The sequence below is a fragment of the Leuresthes tenuis genome, unplaced genomic scaffold, assembly GCF_036924035.1.
Source record: "Leuresthes tenuis unplaced genomic scaffold, fLeuTen1.0.hap1 SCAF_21, whole genome shotgun sequence".
Taxonomy (NCBI): domain Eukaryota; kingdom Metazoa; phylum Chordata; class Actinopteri; order Atheriniformes; family Atherinopsidae; genus Leuresthes; species Leuresthes tenuis.
Window position 1 is genome coordinate 2,327,839 of NW_027325375.1, and position 21,156 is coordinate 2,348,994.

A 21,156-nucleotide genomic window follows, 5' to 3' on the forward strand; every position below is an offset into this window, starting at 1 on the left:
CCCGTACTTCCTGAAGACCAACAACAGCGAGGGAAAGATTAGAGGCCTTTTAAATTCATGTTAAGTGAAATGCAAAGGGCCATTGCTGCTGGTGCTCATTATGATATTTTCTTCCTGTCACTTAATCGTCTTTGATTATCCGCTGCGGTATCTTTATATATATATAAAAATGAAGATATTTGCAGAAATTTATAAGAAATAAACCTTACATTTACACACGATGGCTTTTGTACCGAATTTATAGAGCTGCAGGTCAAATTCAGTTATATTTTTTTAAAAAAGGTGCCGTGTTTGACTCTTTGCTTGAAAAATGACTGCAGACTTCTTCAATCTCTACATATCCTGCACCAAAGGAACGGTTTTCACGTGCACTTTGGTTAATAAGGAGCAGCTTTACCCGGTGAAAAGATAAAAGGTGCCGACTGTGCAGAACGGCCCAATATGGACATGTGCTGCCTTTTTAGAAGAAAACTTATTCAAAGTGATTAAATCTAATATGGTGGGGTGCAATTACAGACCGTCGCAGAATGGCAAAAGTCAATGTTCAAATCCAGGACTTGAAGGTGCTGCCGCCACCGCTCTTTATGAGCAGAGAACAACGCCATTTGTATGGCTGTTCTGAGAGAAAATGCTCATTTATCTGGTAAATGCAACACTTTCCACGACATTCAGCCCTGACACAGTGTTTCAAATGTATTCTTCCTATCACTTGGTGTTCTTTTTCCCACTTTACTGGGTCATCTGCTCCCACCCGCCCAGCTGCCCGACACTCCCTCTGATCCTCTCGCTTAGTCACGGCGTCATCGCACCAATCACAAACCGAAAGGTGACTTTTTGTTCAGTTTATTTCTCACTCCTCCTCCTCAACACCGAAAAGAGACGAGACAAAGCAGGCAGCAGGAAATTTAATTGGTGGACAGAATTGACAAGGAAACTCCTTGTTACCCAAAGTGGAACTGCAATGACAGCATGTATTAATACTTTTCACAATAATATAGAATTAAAGAGCTGAAAACAAGCGAAAAATAAGCCTATTTCTTTTTTGATCCTTAACGAACCGGGTGCTGATTATGCCTTTTAACAACGAGACGTGGTTCACGCCACACACCTCTTGTCACAGTGCTTAGATATGGTTATCTGCCTAACTTAACATTCCCACTAGATGATGATGCACAGCCAAAATGTCAGCATGATGATACAGAAACCAAGACGGCAGGGTCAAAAGTAAGTGCTCCTGTATAAGAGCGTGTGCAGAACGTAAAACTCAGGGAATGACTGGAATGAAGCCGTCTTATTCAAGATGCTACATGTTGCTCGACTTTGGGAGGTTGCTGTTCTAAATCACATCTTCGGTAGCTAAAGAAAGGATCTATGACAGCAGGTGATTTCCAAGTGATCAAATCAATTATAATCATTCACAAAGCAAAACAGTCATTATAAAAAAAGAAAAAAAAACAGGATGAAATAACTAAAAAAAAATACATGAAGCATGTTGTCTCCTTAACTGATGGCTGAATCATGATAAATGTACATACGGCATGTGGAATGACTGAAGGAAGACACAACAAGAACTTATTTATACTTTGTCCCGGTGAGATAGCGGCGTTTTCCCCACACCGCTGACACTTTTCACGTCTGAGATTCCCATCAGCGTCATAATGGTGTGTAGAAATAAATGTACATAGGGCAGGTGCGGCGGTCTGTTTTGTCTTTTCAAGAAGACGGAGAAAGGGAGAGAAAAAGAGGACATGAGAAAACAAACATGTTCGATTCAGTCTGAGCTCCTCCGGCTGGTCTCACTGGACCCCGATTAAAGTGAAGACACAAAGTAACTAGAACACGGTGAACAAAAACGGCACAAAAGCTCCTGGCTTCCCCACAGTTCCCAACTTTCCCAATCAGCCCGTGTGCATTCATATTTCCACCGTTTTCCGACATCTTTAGGCTCAAGTTTCGCCGAAACAGGCAGCAGGTGACGAAAGATGCGACTGCAACCTTAATATAAGTTTAATGTGGCATGTTACACTGCATGCAGGTTTCACAGCAGCGTTTCAACCAGAACACGTCCGTCCTGAGCTGAGGGCGTCACCATTAAAGGGGAACTCCGGCATTTTTAAACTGAGACCTTATTTCTGGCATGAAATACGTTATCTGTCTTTATTTCACCAATACTTTAAGAAGAATGAATGAATGAACGTGTGCTATAGCTCTGTTAGCTCATAGCTCTGTTAGCTCATAGCTGCTGTTAGCTCATAGCTGCTGTTAGCTCATAGCTGCTGTTAGCTCATAGCTGCTGTTAGCTCATAGCTGCTGTTAGCTCATAGCTGCTGTTAGCTCATAGCTGCTGTTATGTGGCTACTTGCAGCTATAGGAGAGCTAACGGAGGGATTTCTACACAGGCACTCTACTGGGACCACTTCATCCACACGCCCCCCTGCAGCACAGTTTATTCACTCCGGTAAGAACGTCCATCTTACTCAAAGTCGTCGTTCACGTTGTCAAAATCTGATAAATATCCTGCCATGTTGCACAAAACTATCAGCAGCAAACTCTGTGTGAAGTTAGCCGACTGCCACAGAGCACGGAGTGAATAAACTGTGCTGCAGGGGGGCGTGTGGATGAAGTGGTCCCAGTAGAGTGCCTGTGTAGAAATCCCTCCGTTAGCTCTCCTATAGCTGCAAGTAGCCACATAACAGCAGCTATGAGCTAACAGAGCTATAGCACACGTTCATTCATTCATTCTTCTTAAAGTATTGGTGAAATAAAGACAGATAATGCCTTATTTAGAGGCTGCATCCTCTAAGCCCCGTTCACTCCGTTATATGGATCTCCAGTTATCTAAATATCTTCACCAAACTGTTCTCGGTGAGTAGATGAACGTATTTTATGCCAGAAATAAGGTTTAAAAACACCGGAGTTCCCCTTTAAGCATCATGCACAGCGGGTCTGTTTTTTTGCTAAGACATGCCAAGTTGCTACGTCCAACACACGGGAAGCAGAGAGAAATACCTTTCAGTTGCCGTTACATCTATGGACATTAAACTGAACCGATTCATTAGACACAGTTCGTGTCTAATGAATCGTGGACACAATATTTAGCAGGTAGACTCAGATGCAGGTGTTAACATGAACATCGAAATGCAGGTTATGGAAGATTCACACGATGGCAGCATTGGTGGCTTTAGTTTTCAGACGCAGTGCATCTACGTGTGAAAAATAAATATAAAAAAGGCCAGATCTGAATCAACAGACCAGGCAACAGAATGGTGATCAAAGCATGTTCAAAGAAATCAATCATTGTGCCAAATATACTGCAAAGAGAGCGTCATGCAGGCAGTGATTAGTGCGGTGGATGATGTGTCGGGATTAGTGTGCAGAAAAGGTTTCCACAGAGCTCTTGTTCCAGGTGATGTTCAATACTTGTTCCCCATTAAAACAATAGTTCACATAACTTCATGAAAGTAGTGGTTTGTCCCTTCAGCCTGATGCTGAGGTCCAGAGAGACTTCTGGAGAATTAACTTTAATGTGCTCATTTCCAATTGAAAGCCTATTTAAATCAATTTCTCTCATATGCAAGATTAGAAATAAATAAATTGGCTTTCAGAAAGTTCCTCCTTCAGTAAAACACCACGATTACAGCAGTGGTTCACTGAGTGTTTACAAGATTAAACTACAGATTGCTGTCAGATCTCTGTGAAAATCTACGTATGGTGTTAAAGGCGAACTCTGGTATTTTTAAACATAGAACTTATTTCTGGCATGAAATACGTTCATCTGCTCACCGAGAACAGTTTGGTGAAAGTCGGCGTCCTTCAGAAGATATTTAGATAACTGGAGATCCATATAACGGAGTGAACGGGGCTTAGAGGATGCAGCCTCTAAATAAGGCATTATCTGTCTTTATTTCACCAATACTTTAAGAAGAATGAATGAATGAACGTGTGCTATAGCTCTGTTAGCTCATAGCTGCTGTGTTGTTGTTATTGGCGGCTATCGGGGGGCTTATAGAGGGCTTTCTACACACTCGTCTACTGGGATGATGCCATCCACACACTGCAGCACAGCTCATTCACTCTGGTAAGAACGTCCATCTTACTCAAAGTCGTCGTTCACGTTGTCAAAATCTGATAAATATCCTGCCATGTTGCACAAAACTATCAGCAGCAAACTCTGTGTGAAGTTAGCCGACTGTCACAGAGCACGGAGTGAATAAACTGTGCTGCAGGGGGGCGTGTGGATGAAGTGGTCCCAGTAGAGTGCCTGTGTAGAAATCCCTCCGTTAGCTCTCCTATAGCTGCAAGTAGCCACATAACAGCAGCTATGAGCTAACAGAGCTATAGCACACGTTCATTCATTCATTCTTCTTAAAGTATTGGTGAAATAAAGACAGATAATGCCTTATTTAGAGGCTGCATCCTCTAAGCCCCGTTCTCTCCGTTATATGGATCTCCAGTTATCTAAATATCTTCTGAAGGACGCCGACTTTAACTGTTCTCGGTGAGTAGAAGAACGTATTTCATGCCAGAAATAAGGTTTAAAAACACCGGAGTTCCCCTTTAACATGGTAATTTGTGAACCATCACCTCTGGTGCCCATGCAACCACCTTTAACTTCCACAAAGCTCTTAGAGACAGAATGAAATAAAGCAAACTTACTTCACTCATACCTATAAAAAAACACAAAGAGAACAAAACAAAGTCAGAATTGTCAGCTTCAGTCTGCATCCCTACAGTAAACATTAGCGCCTGCACGCACATTTAGACATTGTTCTACTTTATTCACATTATAATACAATCATGAATATATGACACTCATAGGGGACAGTCTGGCTGCATCGTACAGTCTTCTCATTCCTGAACCATGAGAGTAAGAGCCACATATTCACTAGACAAAGACAACTGAGGGTCGCTTTCCTTATTGTACAGTTAGAAAACAAGTTGAAACGAGTCACAGAGTTGTCTGAAACGTCATCAACATGTTGTTACGTGAAGCAGAGAAAACAGACTCCAAGATAGAGAGTGTATGAGTGTTGTAATGATATACGGAGTGAGAGAAAGAGGCAAATAAAGCAGAAAAAGAGAGACAGAAAGACGAGAGGCAGTCCTTTAACCCTCACCCATAGTTTAACCCCCCCTGCCCACCTCCCTCAATAACCCTAGTGTCGTACTTTTCCAGGAATGTAGTTCCGGTCAATGGTTTCCTCCTGCAGAAACATGTGAAGACAGCGCTCGTTCTGGGCCAAGGGGTGACCTGCAATTCTACAGAAGCACACGCAGACAAAAGAAACAACATTACGCTCTGCTGTTTTCAGCGGCTTCTCGTGGAAGCCGGTGAAATGCGACTGTGGCTCAGCGAAATGCGGAAGTGCTTTCCAACAGATTAGATTAAGACGTGTGTGGAGCGGGGCGGATTTGTGTCAACTCTGGTGAATTCGGTCGAAGGCCAACGCGATTTTTTAGCCAAACAGACCCGCAGAAACACAGAAGAACAGCTTTGATGGATGCCTCGGCAGCTTTAAACAGCAGAGCTTCGCCATAGAATGACGCAAATCAGTCTCTTATGCTTTGGTCAGCATGCAAACTTTCCACACTAACACAATTTAAGAGAAACATACTTGTTTTCTTTTAGAGAGTGCTGAGCTGGCTGACCTGTTGATGAACTGCTCAAGGCCCGATCGCCGCTCCTCAATGAAGGACTCTTCAAAAAGGCCCTCGTCCCCGCGGAATGGCAACTGTCTCTTCAGGGCTTTGCCTGGCAGAGGTGGTACTACAATCTGAACAGGAAAGCAAACAAAAGGATGCAGAATTTTAAAAAAAGGACCTCGGCTAAAAGGCAGAAACAGCAGACACCGAAGCTGGAAAGAATTAATCAGAGGCAGGGTCTCTGCAGGTTTCAACAAGTCAAATTTAAGACCGTTTAAGACCATAATGAATGAAATTTAAGACCCATTTCACAGCCATACTGGCAAAAAAGTACAAAAGGCACAAAGGAAACTCGGAGGCCAGGAATTACCTGCAAAGTGTAGGATTTTTTAGTTTTTACAGCTCTTTCACATTAGAATACAACATGCTGAACCTCACTAAAAACACCAGAAGCCTCTGGTGTGAACTAATATTTGTTCTACTGTTAACTTTATTGAATTGCAACACTTCTACGTAAAGAAGTGATGAAGAAGAAGTGGATTGTGGACAACGGGACGTCGCTCATCTGCAACAGCAGCTTGTCGCTATGACAGAGAACATTTTGGGTTTGTTGTGATGTTGTAGCGTCCTCAAAAATGTAAATAATTAAAAGCAAGACTGAAGCTGATGCATTTGTTTTAAATAAAAGTAACACTAATACATTTTTAAGACCTTTCAAAATTATATTCAAGACATTTTATGAAATTTTAAGATAATTTTAGACATTTTAAGGCCTTAAATTCGCATTATTATCCCGCGGACACCCTGCAGAGGGCAACACCAGAGTTGTATTTTCACCTGCTCTCTTTACCAAGAAAACAACGCTTAAATTTAATTTAATTAGTTTAATTCGTCCACCTCACAGGATGGGATCGCTCCTTAAATTGTCAGCCTGAAACATGACTGCTCACTCACCTTACTGTCTCTTTCCAGCTCATTCTTTAGCCACTCAAAGTCGCTGTATCTTCTCCTCACACAGGAATCCTTCAATTTGAAAATGGGAAGGTTTGTCTGCACAGAGAAGGGACAAAAAAAGACGTGAGATGCTGCTACATCACTGTCTTCGTTACTTATTGGAAGGACAACAGGTTCGTGTTCGCAGCGCTTCAGTGCGCTGTGAGAACTTCCAAATAAATGTAAATGTCACCCGTTAGCTCACATTTCAGTCAGAAATCCTTCAAACTCCATTCTACGCACCCAGAAATAACTTCCCAAGGTTTCTGAGAAGTGAACGAAGCAGTCAGCAGCTAAAGTTTATAGTTTTAATATGTTTTAAAACCTGCCCCCCCACACGGTACAGTACGGTTTGCTCTGGATAAAGAACATATTTATGGCCCTGTGTTTTTTAAGTCCTTACAGAACATGTGACCCTTTGAATGACTTTCCAGTGGCTGGCAGGTGCATTAGCACAGCCAGTGGGATGTAATAAAATCCAATGATCACCAGGGCAGGCTGTCATGACTTTGCTTTTAATTTGCTTGAACCTGCAGTGCAACAACACCTGAAAATGGACCTATGACAGCATGGCTTAATGAAACTATTCAAGTGGTGGGAACAGTGAAGTGTCTGTATATGCTCTCTGACAGACACACCGGTAAAATAAGAAAGACACGCAGGGGAAGTTGCTCTTACGCAATTATTGCCTCTGTACAATATCAGCTTTCCGAGAAAGCTGCCTTAAAAATGTGCTGCGTCTGAGATTTTCTCACTTTCACGTTACTCAAATGTCAGAGGAAGTTAAAATTTACAATAGCTGCGGCCACTGCAGACACAACTCGTGGTCTATCGATACAACAATAACAAAGCCTTTTAAAAATTAAGTGTTTCACCTCCAATTTGAGCGTTTTCATGCTTAAGTTTCTTATATTTCTTAAAGTTGTTTACCTGTGCTTCATTTAATATCGTCACTTAAGTACTTAAGGTAGTCAGACAATGTCAAATCTGCCTTTTTGCTGACAGTACTATCAAGTGTCCACCTGTGTTAGCGGTTAGCTTCTCGGTGGTTCCTTTAACTTCTTCCTCTCCAAAGAAGCCGTTTAACCGACATGAATTCAAGCTAGCCAAAAGCATCGCAGTGAGTTTAAAAGACTCTTAACTACAACGTTAACTCTACTCGAGTGGACCGGCTTCAATTGTTAAAGTCTGCTCCATTAATTCACATTCAAGAAAGTTCTACTAGCCAGCCTTGCTCACAACATAAGCCACCCAGAAACCAAAAAAAAAAAAAAAAAAAAAAAAAAAACAGAACCAGGCCGCTGCCAATCCTCGGCCCTTGAGTTTTACTCCCGCGCCATCTTAAGCCGCTGTAGGCGCCGAATGTCGACGTCACAGCCGCTTCTACCTTGACTTCCACGCAGGGGCTAAACATGCTATCTGGCTAGCAACAACACTGTAATTACCAGTTAGCTTAGCGAATAAAACTCATTGTACAACAAGGTGTTTTAATGGACGGTTCAGCACTTACCCTCATGCGAACCTCGTAAGTTGTGTAACGGGTCCGTCCAACTCCAACGATCTGTGGATTGTAAACGTCTATTTCGAGAAAATTGCTTGGGGGGCCGTAAGCATCCGTCAGGTCCTGGGGCTTGGAATTCAACCGGCGAGTGTCAGCAACCACAGGATCTGACATTTTGTCGGACTGTGATTTTTGAATGACCAACAGATAATTAGCGTCAAACCAACTAAGTACACAGTGAAGTCTTAGATCTCATCTGAAGACATCAATTGGCTGCGATAGCTGATCGGTTCAGCTGGGGAAGTAGCTCTGTTCTTGCGGGGGCCAGCCGCCCTGCGCCCTACCCTTCTTGAATCTGGAAAATACGTTGACTCTGTTCCGTACTGTGCGGGACACTCCGCACTCCCCCTAACGGACAACGAGATAACTGTGCGGGGCAGGCCGGACTAATATCAGCCGGTGCAGGTGGTTGATGGACAGGCTTCCCAAGTGCAGCCTCAGGGGGCCAGGGGCCCCTGGTCTTATCCCTAAATAGTCCCAGAGAGGAGTAAAATGTAAAATGACCACAAATATTAGCAGAATAACCCAATGGGACACAAAGTAAGTGAACAGAGACAAACCAACCACAAAAACAAACAAGAAAAGACGTTCAGAAATGAAATTGTTTTGGTCCCAACTGCCCTCACCCCACACCCCATCTGAATGAGACATGAAATGGGAGTAAAATATAAAAATAAATGTAAAATTACCACAAATATTAGCAGAATAACCCAATGGGACACAAAGTAAGTGAACATAGACAAACCAACCACAAAAACAAACAAGAAAAAACCTTCAGAAATTAAATTGTTTTGGTCCCAACTGCCCTCACCCCACGCCCCATCTGAATGAGACATGAAATGGGAGTAAAATATAAAAATAAATGTAAAATTACCACAAATATTAGCAGAATAACCCAATGGGACACAAAGTAAGTGAACAGAGACAAACCAACCACAAAAACAAACAAGAAAAGACGTTCAGAAATTAAATTGTTTTGGTCCCAACTGCCCTCACCCCACATCCCATCTGAATGAGACATGAAATGGGTGGAAAATGTAAAATTACCACAAATATTAGCAGAATAACCCAATGGGACACAAAGTAAGTGAACAGAGACGAACCAACCACAAAAACAAACAAGAAAAGACGTTCAGAAATGAAATTGTTTTGGTCCCAACTGCCCTCACCCCACACCCCATCTGAATGAGACATGAAATGGGAGTAAAATATAAAAATAAATGTAAAATTACCACAAATATTAGCAGAATAACCCAATGGGACACAAAGTAAGTGAACATAGACAAACCAACCACAAAAACAAACAAGAAAAGATGTTCAGAAATTAAATTGTTTTGGTCCCAACTGCCCTCACCCCACGCCCCATCTGAATGAGACATGGAATGGGAGTAAAATGTAAAATTACCACAAATATTAGCAGAATAACCCAATGGGACACAAAGTAAGTGAATAGAGACGAACCAACCACAAAAACAAACAAGAAAAAACCTTCAGAAATTAAATTGTTTTGGTCCCAACTGCCCTCACCCCACACCCCATCTGAATGAGACATGGAATGGGTGGAAAATGTAAAATTACCACAAATATTAGCAGAATAACCCAATGGGACACAAAGTAAGTGAATAGAGACAAACCAACCACAAAAAGAAACAAGAAAAGACGTTCAGAAATTAAATTGTTTTGGTCCCAACTGCCCTCACCCCACACCCCATCTGAATGAGACATGAAATGGGAGTAAAATATAAAAATAAATGTAAAATTACCACAAATATTAGCAGAATAACCCAATGGGACACAAAGTAAGTGAACATAGACAAACCAACCACAAAAACAAACAAGAAAAGACGTTCAGAAATTAAATTGTTTTGGTCCCAACTGCCCTCACCCCACATCCCATCTGAATGAGACATGAAATGGGTGGAAAATGTAAAATTACCACAAATATTAGCAGAATAACCCAATGGGACACAAAGTAAGTGAACAGAGACGAACCAACCACAAAAACAAACAAGAAAAGACGTTCAGAAATGAAATTGTTTTGGTCCCAACTGCCCTCACCCCACACCCCATCTGAATGAGACATGAAATGGGAGTAAAATATAAAAATAAATGTAAAATTACCACAAATATTAGCAGAATAACCCAATGGGACACAAAGTAAGTGAACATAGACAAACCAACCACAAAAACAAACAAGAAAAGATGTTCAGAAATTAAATTGTTTTGGTCCCAACTGCCCTCACCCCACGCCCCATCTGAATGAGACATGAAATGGGAGTAAAATGTAAAATTACCACAAATATTAGCAGAATAACCCAATGGGACGCAAAGTAAGTGAACAGAGACAAACCAACCACAAAAACAAACAAGAAAAAACGTTCAGAAATTAAAATGTTTTGGTCCCAACTGCCCTCACCTCACGCCCCATCTGAATGAGACATGAAATGGGAGTAAAATATAAAAATAAATGTAAAATTACCACAAATATTAGCAGAATAACCCAATGGGACACAAAGTAAGTGAACATAGACAAACCAACCACAAAAACAAACATGAAAAGACGTTCAGAAATTAAATTGTTTTGGTCCCAACTGCCCTCACCCCACGCCCCATCTGAATGAGACATGAAATGGGAGTAAAATGTAAAAATGACCACAAATATTAGCAGAATAACCCAATGGGACACAAAGTAAGTGAACAGAGACGAACCAACCACAAAAACAAACAAGAAAAGACGTTCAGAAATGAAATTGTTTTGGTCCCAACTGCCCTCACCCCACACCCCATCTGAATGAGACATGAAATGGGAGTAAAATATAAAAATAAATGTAAAATTACCACAAATATTAGCAGAATAACCCAATGGGACACAAAGTAAGTGAACAGAGACAAACCAACCACAAAAACAAACAAGAAAAGACGTTCAGAAATGAAATGGTTTTGGTCCCAACTGCCCTCACCCCACGCCCCATCTGAATGAGGCATGAAATGGGAGTAAAATATAAAAATAAATGTAAAATTACCACAAATATTAGCAGAATAACCCAATGGGACACAAAGTAAGTGAACAGAGACAAACCAACCACAAAAACAAACATGAAAAGACGTTCAGAAATTAAATTGTTTTGGTCCCAACTGCCCTCACCCCACGCCCCATCTGAATGAGGCATGAAATGGGAGTAAAATATAAAAATAAATGTAAAATTACCACAAATATTAGCAGAATAACCCAATGGGACACAAAGTAAGTGAACAGAGACAAACCAACCACAAAAACAAACAAGAAAAGACTTTCAGAAATGAAATTGTTTTGGTCCCAACTGCCCTCACCCCACACTCCATCTGAATGAGACATGAAATGGCCAAGATGGGATAAAAACCAACAATGAAACTTGTACAAACTTGTACAAACTGCCGTATTATAGCCAATCTGAATGCTTCGAGGTTTGGTGTCTTCTCGTGTCTCTCGTCTTAGACAAGCCTGTGAGTCAGAGGCCTGCTGTGTTGTGAAATTCATCTGACTGAACTTTGTTTATGGAAATATACCAGTTTATTCAAGAAAAATGGAAAAAGCAACACTACAGCAAACATTGCACAGCCAGAAGGACGCTTACACCAAAAGTAACAGAAACATTCAAATGAACCAAAAAGGTACATTGGAAAGTAATTAAAATAACTGCATAATATGTATAAGTATTAATATCATAACATGATAAACGTGATTATATAGGTATCGCATTGTTGTATCTCTTTCTGTGAAGACAGGTTCATGGTTTTACCAAAAATAAAACACTCAAGGAGTTCTGATAAGCCATTAAGTCAACAGTTAGAAACTGTCATAATTAAAGATTATATAGCTTTTGCAAACCCTTCGGCACAAATATAGAACTTTGTTTGTGTCTATAGGTGTTTTTTTTTGTTCCCTTTAGTATTTTACTTCAGGACATTGGTGAATGACTCTTTCAATAAGCTCAAAGTTACCTGATGCCTAATTGGAAGGAATTACAGCTAAATAAAAATCATAGTTTATATCAAATAATAAAGAAACATACGGTCACTTTAACACTAAAGTATTTGGTCGAAAATACTTGGATACAACATGCTATCATGATCCATAACTGTAGTTATTACAATGTTACAAAACAAAATAATCATTTTGTTGAAGATATGCTGGTTAAATATATAAAAAGTTTACACACTGGTGGCATTTTACTCAAATTTTGGCACAGAAACAGCCTTATCTTTCCTAAAAAGTTTTCTTTGTGAGCATTTTAGCATCTCTTACATGTTATCAATCGCAGGCTTGCTTTAGACCCCCAATTCAGAGGGTAACATATCTAAAATCTACACTTTGAGCCATAGTTTCAATCTAAAATGGCACTGTTGCATAGAATGGATCCACACTTTCTCACCTTCAAATAATACACTTCCAAAAATATATCGATCTATCAGTCCAACACGTTTACAGCGCCATCAAGGCCCAGCCAGTCCAGGCCAAATGTTAGTTTTCAGAAAGGCATTTTTGAGGCCCCTGTCGTAATTGTGAGATTAATAGTACCTTCCCACACATCTCTCTATGGGGCTGCCCCTGCAAAGGTCATGAATTCTCCTACTTTACATGTCAAACACTGTAAAAGCTTGAAAAACTTTGCTAAAAATCAGTTACAGACTGTGGCGTATATCATTATTATTATTATTTGGTATATTATTGAGTTGAACTGAGCAGAATACTGATAAAGTGAAGAAGCTAAGTTGGAGTAAATGTCAGAAATAGAAAAATATTGATGTCCTTTTGTTTTTTGATTACAGTTAACTTGTGCTAAAATGATCCAAAAGGCTCAGGGATTTCCTTTAAAAGTAGATTTTATTATTATTTTAACCTGTGAAATCTGTACTGACTTTAATTCTCTATTTGACTCTATTAAGTTCTTCCCAACTGGAACTTTGACCACATATTTCCTATCCTCACGCACGTGTCAGTATATGAAAGTCTGGATCATTTAGTTTAGATAAACCCAATTCTGTTCTAAACAGCGATCTGCTGATTCTCTTCAGGTGAGACTGTGGCGGAGGCAAAGGGGACAGACAGATCCTCCGGTTCAGTCACAGCGATGGAGACTGAGCAGTCGGTTTGGTTGGTGGCAACAGAAAGGCCGGAGCTGTCAGAGCTCTCGCTGCCAGACCGGGGGACGTAAGTGTACTCGCGTACGGGGCAGGCTCGCTCATTGTAGTTAACTTTGAAACCCTCTTTCAGGCCTTTGGAGAACTGAAACCAATCCTTCGAGAAAAAGGGAGAAAAAAGGTTATGAATCACCAGATTGATGATGTTGCATTTTTGTCCGGACAGTTTCCAGCTTCTCACAGTTTGAGCTCTCTTCTTGAGCCAACCCTGAAGTTCACACATTTTGAATTAAATCTATCAACTGAATGGACTGTCAGGAAAATGTGGTACAGGCATTCTTTTGCTCCTCTTTAGGAAAACTTCTAAACACTTTGAAGACATAAAATCTGTGCAAAATGGAGCAAAATCAACCAACCCTGCATGCAAACACGCTAAACTAAGATTTAGCATCAGTGTGTGAGGCTGTTAGCATACGCTAGCCTGTTAGCATGCCGATACTATCATCCAGTGCAGTTATGAATGAGTGTGGTCTCACACAGCTGCTAGCCTGGCTAGTTGTCTATAAAATGACAAATACGTCCAAATCCTTGGAGAATTCTGCAAGAAAGCTCTGGATGCTACTAACCTCGATGTCATGAGAGCTCAGGGATGGCTTTGGGACCACAGGGATGAGGATGATTCTGAGCCTGTACGGGAGACAGAGACATTTTCCCTTTCAGATAATCGCACCAACAAGAGCTTTATCTCCTCACCTCTGTTGTTAAGTTAGCTTGTGTTTTGGAGGGGATGATTTGACTTTTGGTTGTCTTCGTGCTCCAGCTCTTGACCTCACTTTTTGCACAAATAATCAAACTGAAACTTTGGCCTTTTAGCTGTGAGGTGATAAATTATGTTCTCACTAAAGTGACGGATGGCAGAAATGTTTATGTTCATGTATTTATCAGACGCTTTTATCCAAAGCGACTTACAAATGAAGATATAACAGCTTTATAAGAAGCTAACAATAAGCTACATAGAAGGAACCCAGGAGTCCGACTCTGTCAGAGGGGACAGAGCAGAGATAGGGTGCAGGCATAGAAGGAAGAGCAGAAAGATAAAGGGCAGAGATAGAGGGGGGAGGGAAGTACAAGGTAAGTGCTGGGATAGGAGATGCTCTCTGAAGAGCTGGGTTTTCAGGAGCTTCTTGAAGATAGACAGGGACGCCCCTGTTCTGGTAGCGCTCGGTAGGTCATTCCACCATCGTGGGACGACACATGAACAGAGTTTGGATTGTCTTAGGCGTGGTGTAGGAGCTGCTAGACGACAATCCTGGGACCAACGGAGGGACCCAGTTGGGACAGAAGCCTTTGCAAGAGCCTTCAAGTAGATGGGAGCCGTTCCATTAAGCTCTTTGTAGCTAACATCAGGGACTTGGATCTGATGCAGGCGGCTAAGGGCAGCCAGAGGAGCTCAATGAACAGAGGGGGGACGGGTTCTTTTAGGCTGATCCAAGACCAGACGCACCGCCGCGTTCTGGACCATCTGCAGAGGTTTCACAGGCTGGAGACCAGTTAGGAGACCAGTTAGGAAAGCAGTTAGGAAAGCAGTTAGGAAACCAGTTAGGAGACCAGTTAGGAGAGCAGTTAGGAGAGCAGTTAGGAGAGCAGTTAGGAGAGCAGTTAGGAAACCAGTTAGGAGACCAGTTAGGAGACCAGTTAGGAAACCAGTTAGGAGAGCGTTGCAGGAGTCAAGGCGGGAGATGACCATGGCCTGCACCAGGAGCTGGGGGGCATGTTGGGTCAGGTATGGTCTGATCTTTCTTATGTTTAGTAATGCAAAGCGGCTGAACGAGCAACCGAGGTAACGTGATCTTTGAAGGTTAGTTGGTCATCAATCATGACACCCAAGTTTCTATCAACCTTTGATGGAGCAAGAGATTCAGTTTGGATGCAGATGCTGTGGTGTATGGTTGGTTTGGCTGGGAAGACCAGCAGTTCAGTTTTTGGGAGGTTAAGTTGGAGGTGATGGGCTTTCATCCATGTTGATATGTCAGAGAGACAGTCTGAGATTCGTGCTGAGACCGTGTGGTCGTCAGGTGGGAATGACAGATAGAGCTGGGTATCATCAGCATAACATTGGTATGAGAAATAACACAAAGAAACAGAAAATTTAAAAATGTGTGACGTCACTACCCAAAATCATGACGGTACCCACCTTTCATGGTGCAGTAACATTGTAACCAGCAGGATGAGGGTGATGCCACCAACCACATATAGCACTGCTGTCCACACGGGCATCGAATCCTTCATTTGTTCTGTGTCTACCAGAGATAAAAGGAGAAATCTAACCTTTTCTAATATTTCAGGGTACTTCTGAACCTTTTCCACCTCTTACCTGTGCCATTGTTGGATCCCCAGACCACAGGCTCGCTCCAGTCGCTCCAGAATATGGACTCTCCACAGCTGCTTCCTATCCTGCTCCGCACTTGCAGCTCATATCTGGAGGTGCTTGAGGGTAGGTTGATGCAGTAATTGTGCTTCCCAGTGAAAACGTGAGAGGCCTGGAAAGTAAAGCAGAGTTAAGATAAGAAAAAAAGACTAATATGAATAGAAAGACAAGCGATTGATGCAATTATACTTTTATTTTTTACAGACCTCCCAATTCATGTTGTTTTTTCTGTAGCGAACTTCACTCTCCACACATTTTTTAGACGTCTGGTTCCAGTAAAACCACAGGTTATAGTCAGATCCATTTTGGACAGTCAGGTTGTGGGGTGGATTTAACTTGACTGGTGACAGCACAGACATTTAGTGACAGTTCATTTGATAATTGTTGGTCTTTTTTCTTTCTAAAATGTCAAAATAACAGCATTGTTCATCCTTAAAGATTCGAACCGTAAGTTAGATCTTTCCTTCATTACTTGAACAGTGCAGCATAACGTTCCTAACGTTGCATACCTCTTGATTTGAGGTCATGTTCCTTTTCATACGTCTCATTGCCGTGTGTCAGTACAGTATGAAATGAGCTGAATCTTTGGAGCTTTGTGTAGGGCTGGTTGCATCCAGTGTTGATGCTGTTCTCTGACAGGTAGTCAGTGCAGTGACTGACAGGATCACCACTGAACCTGTAAAGAAATCATTATCCTGTTACTCACACAAAGGAAGTTATGCCCCTTATCAGCTGTACATACGGATTGATAATCTCATAATCTGTAGCGGGGATATTTGTTATTTGAGTTGCCAAACAGAGAGCAAAGACCACATTTCCTTTTAACCCATCAACCTTTATTCCAGTTACGAAACATTGTTTTTCTTAATAAAACCGTGGTTAATGTTCATGCAGAAACCACTGAAAAGTGCACATGTGACGACATCATCAACCACAAAGCATGAACAGCCAATCAGAGTCAAGCAGGCATCTTATGGTAAGAAAAAGAAATCCCAGGATACAGAACCAAGCAGGTCCCTGTCAGACATCAGTATTTGGTAATTGGAGACAGATGATAGCATGGAATCAGTTGTCTGGTTAAAGTTGCTGTGATCATTCACTAACCAGCTGGAGAAGGTGTAATTGACCTCTGGAGTCCCCTCTCCATCCCAGGAACAGGAAACGTAATCCAGATGTATCACCAAACACTCCACATCTGTCAGAAACACAGCAGAGAACGCTATCAAACCAACAGATAGGTTACAGATAGAAAACAGGAGGGACTGCAGCTCTCCACCCTCTTAATATCAACTTTAATCCTAAAATTATACAGATGATATTTTTTATATTTATTAAATTTCAGTCCTGTACTCAGGTAGATTTTGAAATTTGTTCAGCTTTATGGCAGCAGAATTTTAGTCTGAATACCTTTGATGCCAAACAGATTTGCTTTGCCAAGGGAAGTTTTATAAATGTAAAGCTCCCCTTGATGCCCATTTATTTCTGTTTACAATATATAACATGTAATAGAGCCGAACCGGACTGGGGGACAAGGAAAGAAGAAGAGGAAAGAAGAGGAAACAGAACCAAAATAGAAACAAAAACCAGACAACCAGCTGCTACAAAACAGACAACAATCCATGGTCTTAGGTTTTGAAATTCAAGTTACATTTAGCAGTGTTGTTTGAATTCTATCAAACACTATCAGGACCTTAACAAATGGCAGAGACGCTGTCACACACACACACACACTCACACACTTTACAAAGCGAGAAATGACGTCAAGGGGAATTTACAAAAAAAAAATGTAAAAACTACACCGAACTAAGGAACTAAGGCTCGGGCGTAAACTGCAGTTGATTTAGTTTTAGAACAATGATGAGTAAGTCCTGATCATATTTCAAGCCTTTTGTGTCCCCTGCCAAATGTTGCTTTTAGTTTTTAGGAAGCGTACAGTTAAAATCTGAAAGAATTCAATCATTTGTATGTGATCCTAATATTAAAGTATACATTAAAAAAAGAATCGGTTCGGATCATGGAAGCCAAATATGAGACGTTATGATTTAATGTGCCAAAAGTCATTCAGCAGGTCTAACGACAGTCCAAACGGCCCATAAAAGATATCTTTAATATCAAAATCAGACTCAGAAATCGCTTTATTTCGCCAAATGTACAATGTACACAGGAATTTGACCTGGTAACAGCGCCACAGAGCAATAAAATAACACATTAGAAATAACAGAAATCAATAATAACAATTATACCTTTACTATCTTATTAAGCATTTTTAGATATTTGTATAGAAGGCGCTTAAACGCTCTCACCAGGTGGTTTTTTGGCCAACACATGTCCTGTCAGACAGAGAAACAGAAGTAGTGGAGTCGGCATCATGGTGGAGAGAAACAGGATGCGATCAGCATGGGTGAAAGTCTAATTGTTTTACTGACTGTCGCTGTGCTGCATTTATGACCAACGTCACCAGCGTGGGTTTCGCTTCCTGTTAACAGCAGCCGGTGAAATGATGGCAAACAAAGTAGTTCATCTGCTGAATATGAGTTATTACAGCTACATTTACACTTAAAAACATTGTCTGAACAACATTAGAGATCTGAGATGTCACATGTTGATCACAGCTGGCTGCTACCTCCTCTCTGGTTTCTGCTTTTAGTCAGGATGGAATAGACACCACTTCCTTTCAGATTCATGATTAAACTGGCAAATTTATTGAATATTTGGTCAAATGCTCTGTTATTTATGACAGCGTTCTAAAAATTATAACACTGCAGGTTGCCTTTTGTGTGTGACTGAAGCATCATGTGATCTCTAACATGTCACTTTCCGCCTGTTGCTCTTAAGACTGAATTTTGTAGGTTTCCTGTCACAGGAAGACAGATAGAGAGACTGTGCAGTTATACCTGAAGTGGGGCCTTTAATGTGCTGCGGTACATCATACGCGTATCTCAACAACCAGACACATTGTGGAGTCTTTACTGGTGATTAAAGGCTCTCTGACCACCGTTATTTTCATAAACAGCACTAAAATAATCCGGTTCAACATAATTATTTACGTATGATTCGTTGTTAAAGTGAGCTAAAGAATGTACACTTCATTTTGGATTCGTTGAACAGCAGCAAATGTGAGCTCCTCTATGAGGTTTGGCCAGTTTGCTGCATTCAGATGTGTGTTAACACGATGCCAAGGAGGAAAGACATCAGCAGTGATCTTAGAGAAGCGACTGTTGCTGCCCATCAATCTGGGAGGAGTTAGTAATGGTAAATAAAAAAAAAACACGTTGAAATCCATCATTCTACAATAAAAAATATTATTGCACGTGCAAAACTTCCCAGGAATGAAAGTCCAAGCAAGTTCACTCAAAGGACAGAGTGCAGAAGACTCATCTCAAACTCTACAGGCCTCAGTTACTATGTTGAGAGTTAAAGTTCGTGACCGTATAATTAGAAGAGGACTGAGTGTTTTAAAGCGTTGCCAGGAGAAAGCCTCTTCTCTCTAAAAAGAACATGGCAGCACAGCTTAGGTTTGCAAAGCTGCATCTGAACAAAGCTCAAGACTTCTGGAACAATGTCCTTTGGACAGACCAGAGCAAAGTGGAGATGTTTGGTCCTAATGCACAGCAGCACGTTTGGAGGAAACCAAACACAGCATATCAGCACAAACACCTCATACCAGCTGTCAAGCACGGTGGTGGAGGGCTGATGATCTGGGCTGGTTCTGCAGCCACAGGACCTGGGCACCTTGCAGTCATTGAGTCCACCATGAACTCCTCTGGATACCAAAGTATTCTAGAGTCAGATGTGAGGCCATCTGTCCCACAGCTAAAGCTGGGCTGAAACTGGCTCATCAACAGGACAAAGATCCCAAACACAGCAGCAGATCTACAGCAGAATGTGGGAAAAAGAGAAGAATCAAGGTGTTGTAATGGTGCAAATGCTGTGGTGGGAAAACTGCAAAGAGAAAATTCCTCCACAACAGCATGAGAGACTGATCAGGTCATACAAAACACTACAAGTGGTTCTATAAGTTCTTGAATGATGGGGTGTTTCGGTTTTTCCACACACTGCTTTTTCATTTTGGCTCAGTTTTTGTTGAATAAAGACAGACGTAGTAGAATATATCTGCTGCATTTCTCAGTTTTAAAACTGGCAAGGACCAGACGCTCTTCAGTTATGTCTTGATACGTAAAACCTTAGAATTCAAAGCAGGTGAAGGTTCTTCTTCACATGTTGAAGTCCAATCTTTAGTCTTTAGTCCTTTAGCCTAAAATGCATCAGTAGGCTACACATAAATGTTGCACAAATCAGAAAGGAGCGGATTTCAGTGCATAATTAGCCTTTTATGAATTATCATTATTACCAGTGGAGTTAGTGAATCAGTCAGCCTGCACATTCGTGACAAATGTTTAACAGGCTGCATCTCTAATGGCTCTGTTGCTTATCAGCTGATCTTACTTCATTTCCAGAGAATCGGACTGTGGTTTTTGTGTGTACATCTATGCAAAAAAACTGTGGTCTTACAGCTCAAAAAAGGCAGAGGCGCTTCTCCTCACATCTTTTATCTGTCACGCAGCTGCTGAAACCTGATTTGAATGTCTCATCATCACCTGTGGAAAAAAACAAATACATGTTCAAATGTAACACTTACTTAAAATAAGAATGACCCAGAAATACATCCATACTTGAATAATGCCCCTGTGACTGTTATACTGCTATGTATGTATCTGTATATCTGTTTTAAGTCAATACGATGATAATAAGGACACTTTTAAACAAAAATCAAGAGACCGTTATCAAGTATTTGAAGAAAAACAAAGCTATAGACTTGTTTTGTGTTCTCTTTACATTTGTCCATAAAATGCTTGACGTTCACCCTTTTTGTAAAATGAATTTCTGGCCAATAAAATGTAATTAAGAACAAGGCTGATTCATTTTTCAGTGCTTGCTCCCTCAAATGTGTGATGAAGTGAAGAAAGAGCAATTCATTTTCTTGTATTTACAGAGTGAAGGCATCAAAATATCAGAGCGAGAGTCTGAATTTAGACCCACAGACGATAAGCGCCACTAAGCAGCTTTGCCACACATGTCAGGCTTTGCTGTAAATGTGAGTCTGCCCGTGTGAAACAAGTCTGCCTGTGTTCTGTGTGAGAAACGAAAAGAGAGTATAACCAGAAGGTCTTTTGTTGACAAATGCGTTTTATTTAGTTATGATTAAAAAAAAGAAACAGGTGACACTTAATTGACACTTTCTCGCCTTTTTCGTCCTCTACAATGTTGTGTTTTCTGCCTCTGCTCCTGCTGTGGTGTACTTTGTGCTGTCATGCTGTGTGAAATGTGGCCGAATTTCCTGACATATTGTCGGGTCTTGAACGTCGCGTTCGCCCGGTTCCCTTTTGCCGTTTGCGCATTTTGAGCCGCC

The 21,156-nt window shown here is 41.1% G+C and overlaps 2 protein-coding genes across 4 annotated transcripts; both read right to left on the bottom strand.

Moving 5' to 3' along the window:
* Positions 1-831: 831 nt before the first annotated feature.
* On the bottom strand, positions 832-8,515 carry snx12 (sorting nexin 12). 3 transcript variants are annotated; one of them, XM_072374825.1, is made up of 6 exons: positions 8,147-8,512; positions 6,598-6,693; positions 5,650-5,774; positions 5,169-5,259; positions 4,657-4,667; positions 1,627-1,709 (listed from the first exon to the last, which is right to left on the bottom strand). In XM_072374825.1, exons 1-5 carry the CDS (start codon positions 8,309-8,311, stop codon positions 4,662-4,664), a joined length of 483 nt encoding a protein of 160 aa, XP_072230926.1. In that variant the 5' UTR covers positions 8,312-8,512; the 3' UTR covers positions 1,627-1,709; positions 4,657-4,661. The 3 variants fall into 3 exon arrangements, with proteins under 3 accessions (XP_072230924.1, XP_072230926.1, XP_072230925.1); XM_072374823.1 differs by lacking the exon at positions 4,657-4,667 and having other exon boundaries at positions 832-1,709; positions 8,147-8,515; XM_072374824.1 differs by lacking the exons at positions 1,627-1,709; positions 4,657-4,667 and having other exon boundaries at positions 5,137-5,259.
* Positions 8,516-12,972: 4,457 nt separating this feature from the next.
* LOC140280065 (cytokine receptor common subunit gamma-like) lies at positions 12,973-18,175 on the bottom strand. Its single transcript, XM_072375327.1, has 8 exons — positions 18,050-18,175; positions 16,851-16,941; positions 16,256-16,422; positions 15,953-16,086; positions 15,693-15,858; positions 15,513-15,618; positions 13,945-14,005; positions 12,973-13,475 (listed from the first exon to the last, which is right to left on the bottom strand). Exons 1-8 carry the CDS (start codon positions 18,114-18,116, stop codon positions 13,224-13,226), a joined length of 1,044 nt encoding a protein of 347 aa, XP_072231428.1. The 5' UTR covers positions 18,117-18,175; the 3' UTR covers positions 12,973-13,223.
* Positions 18,176-21,156: the final 2,981 nt, after the last annotated feature.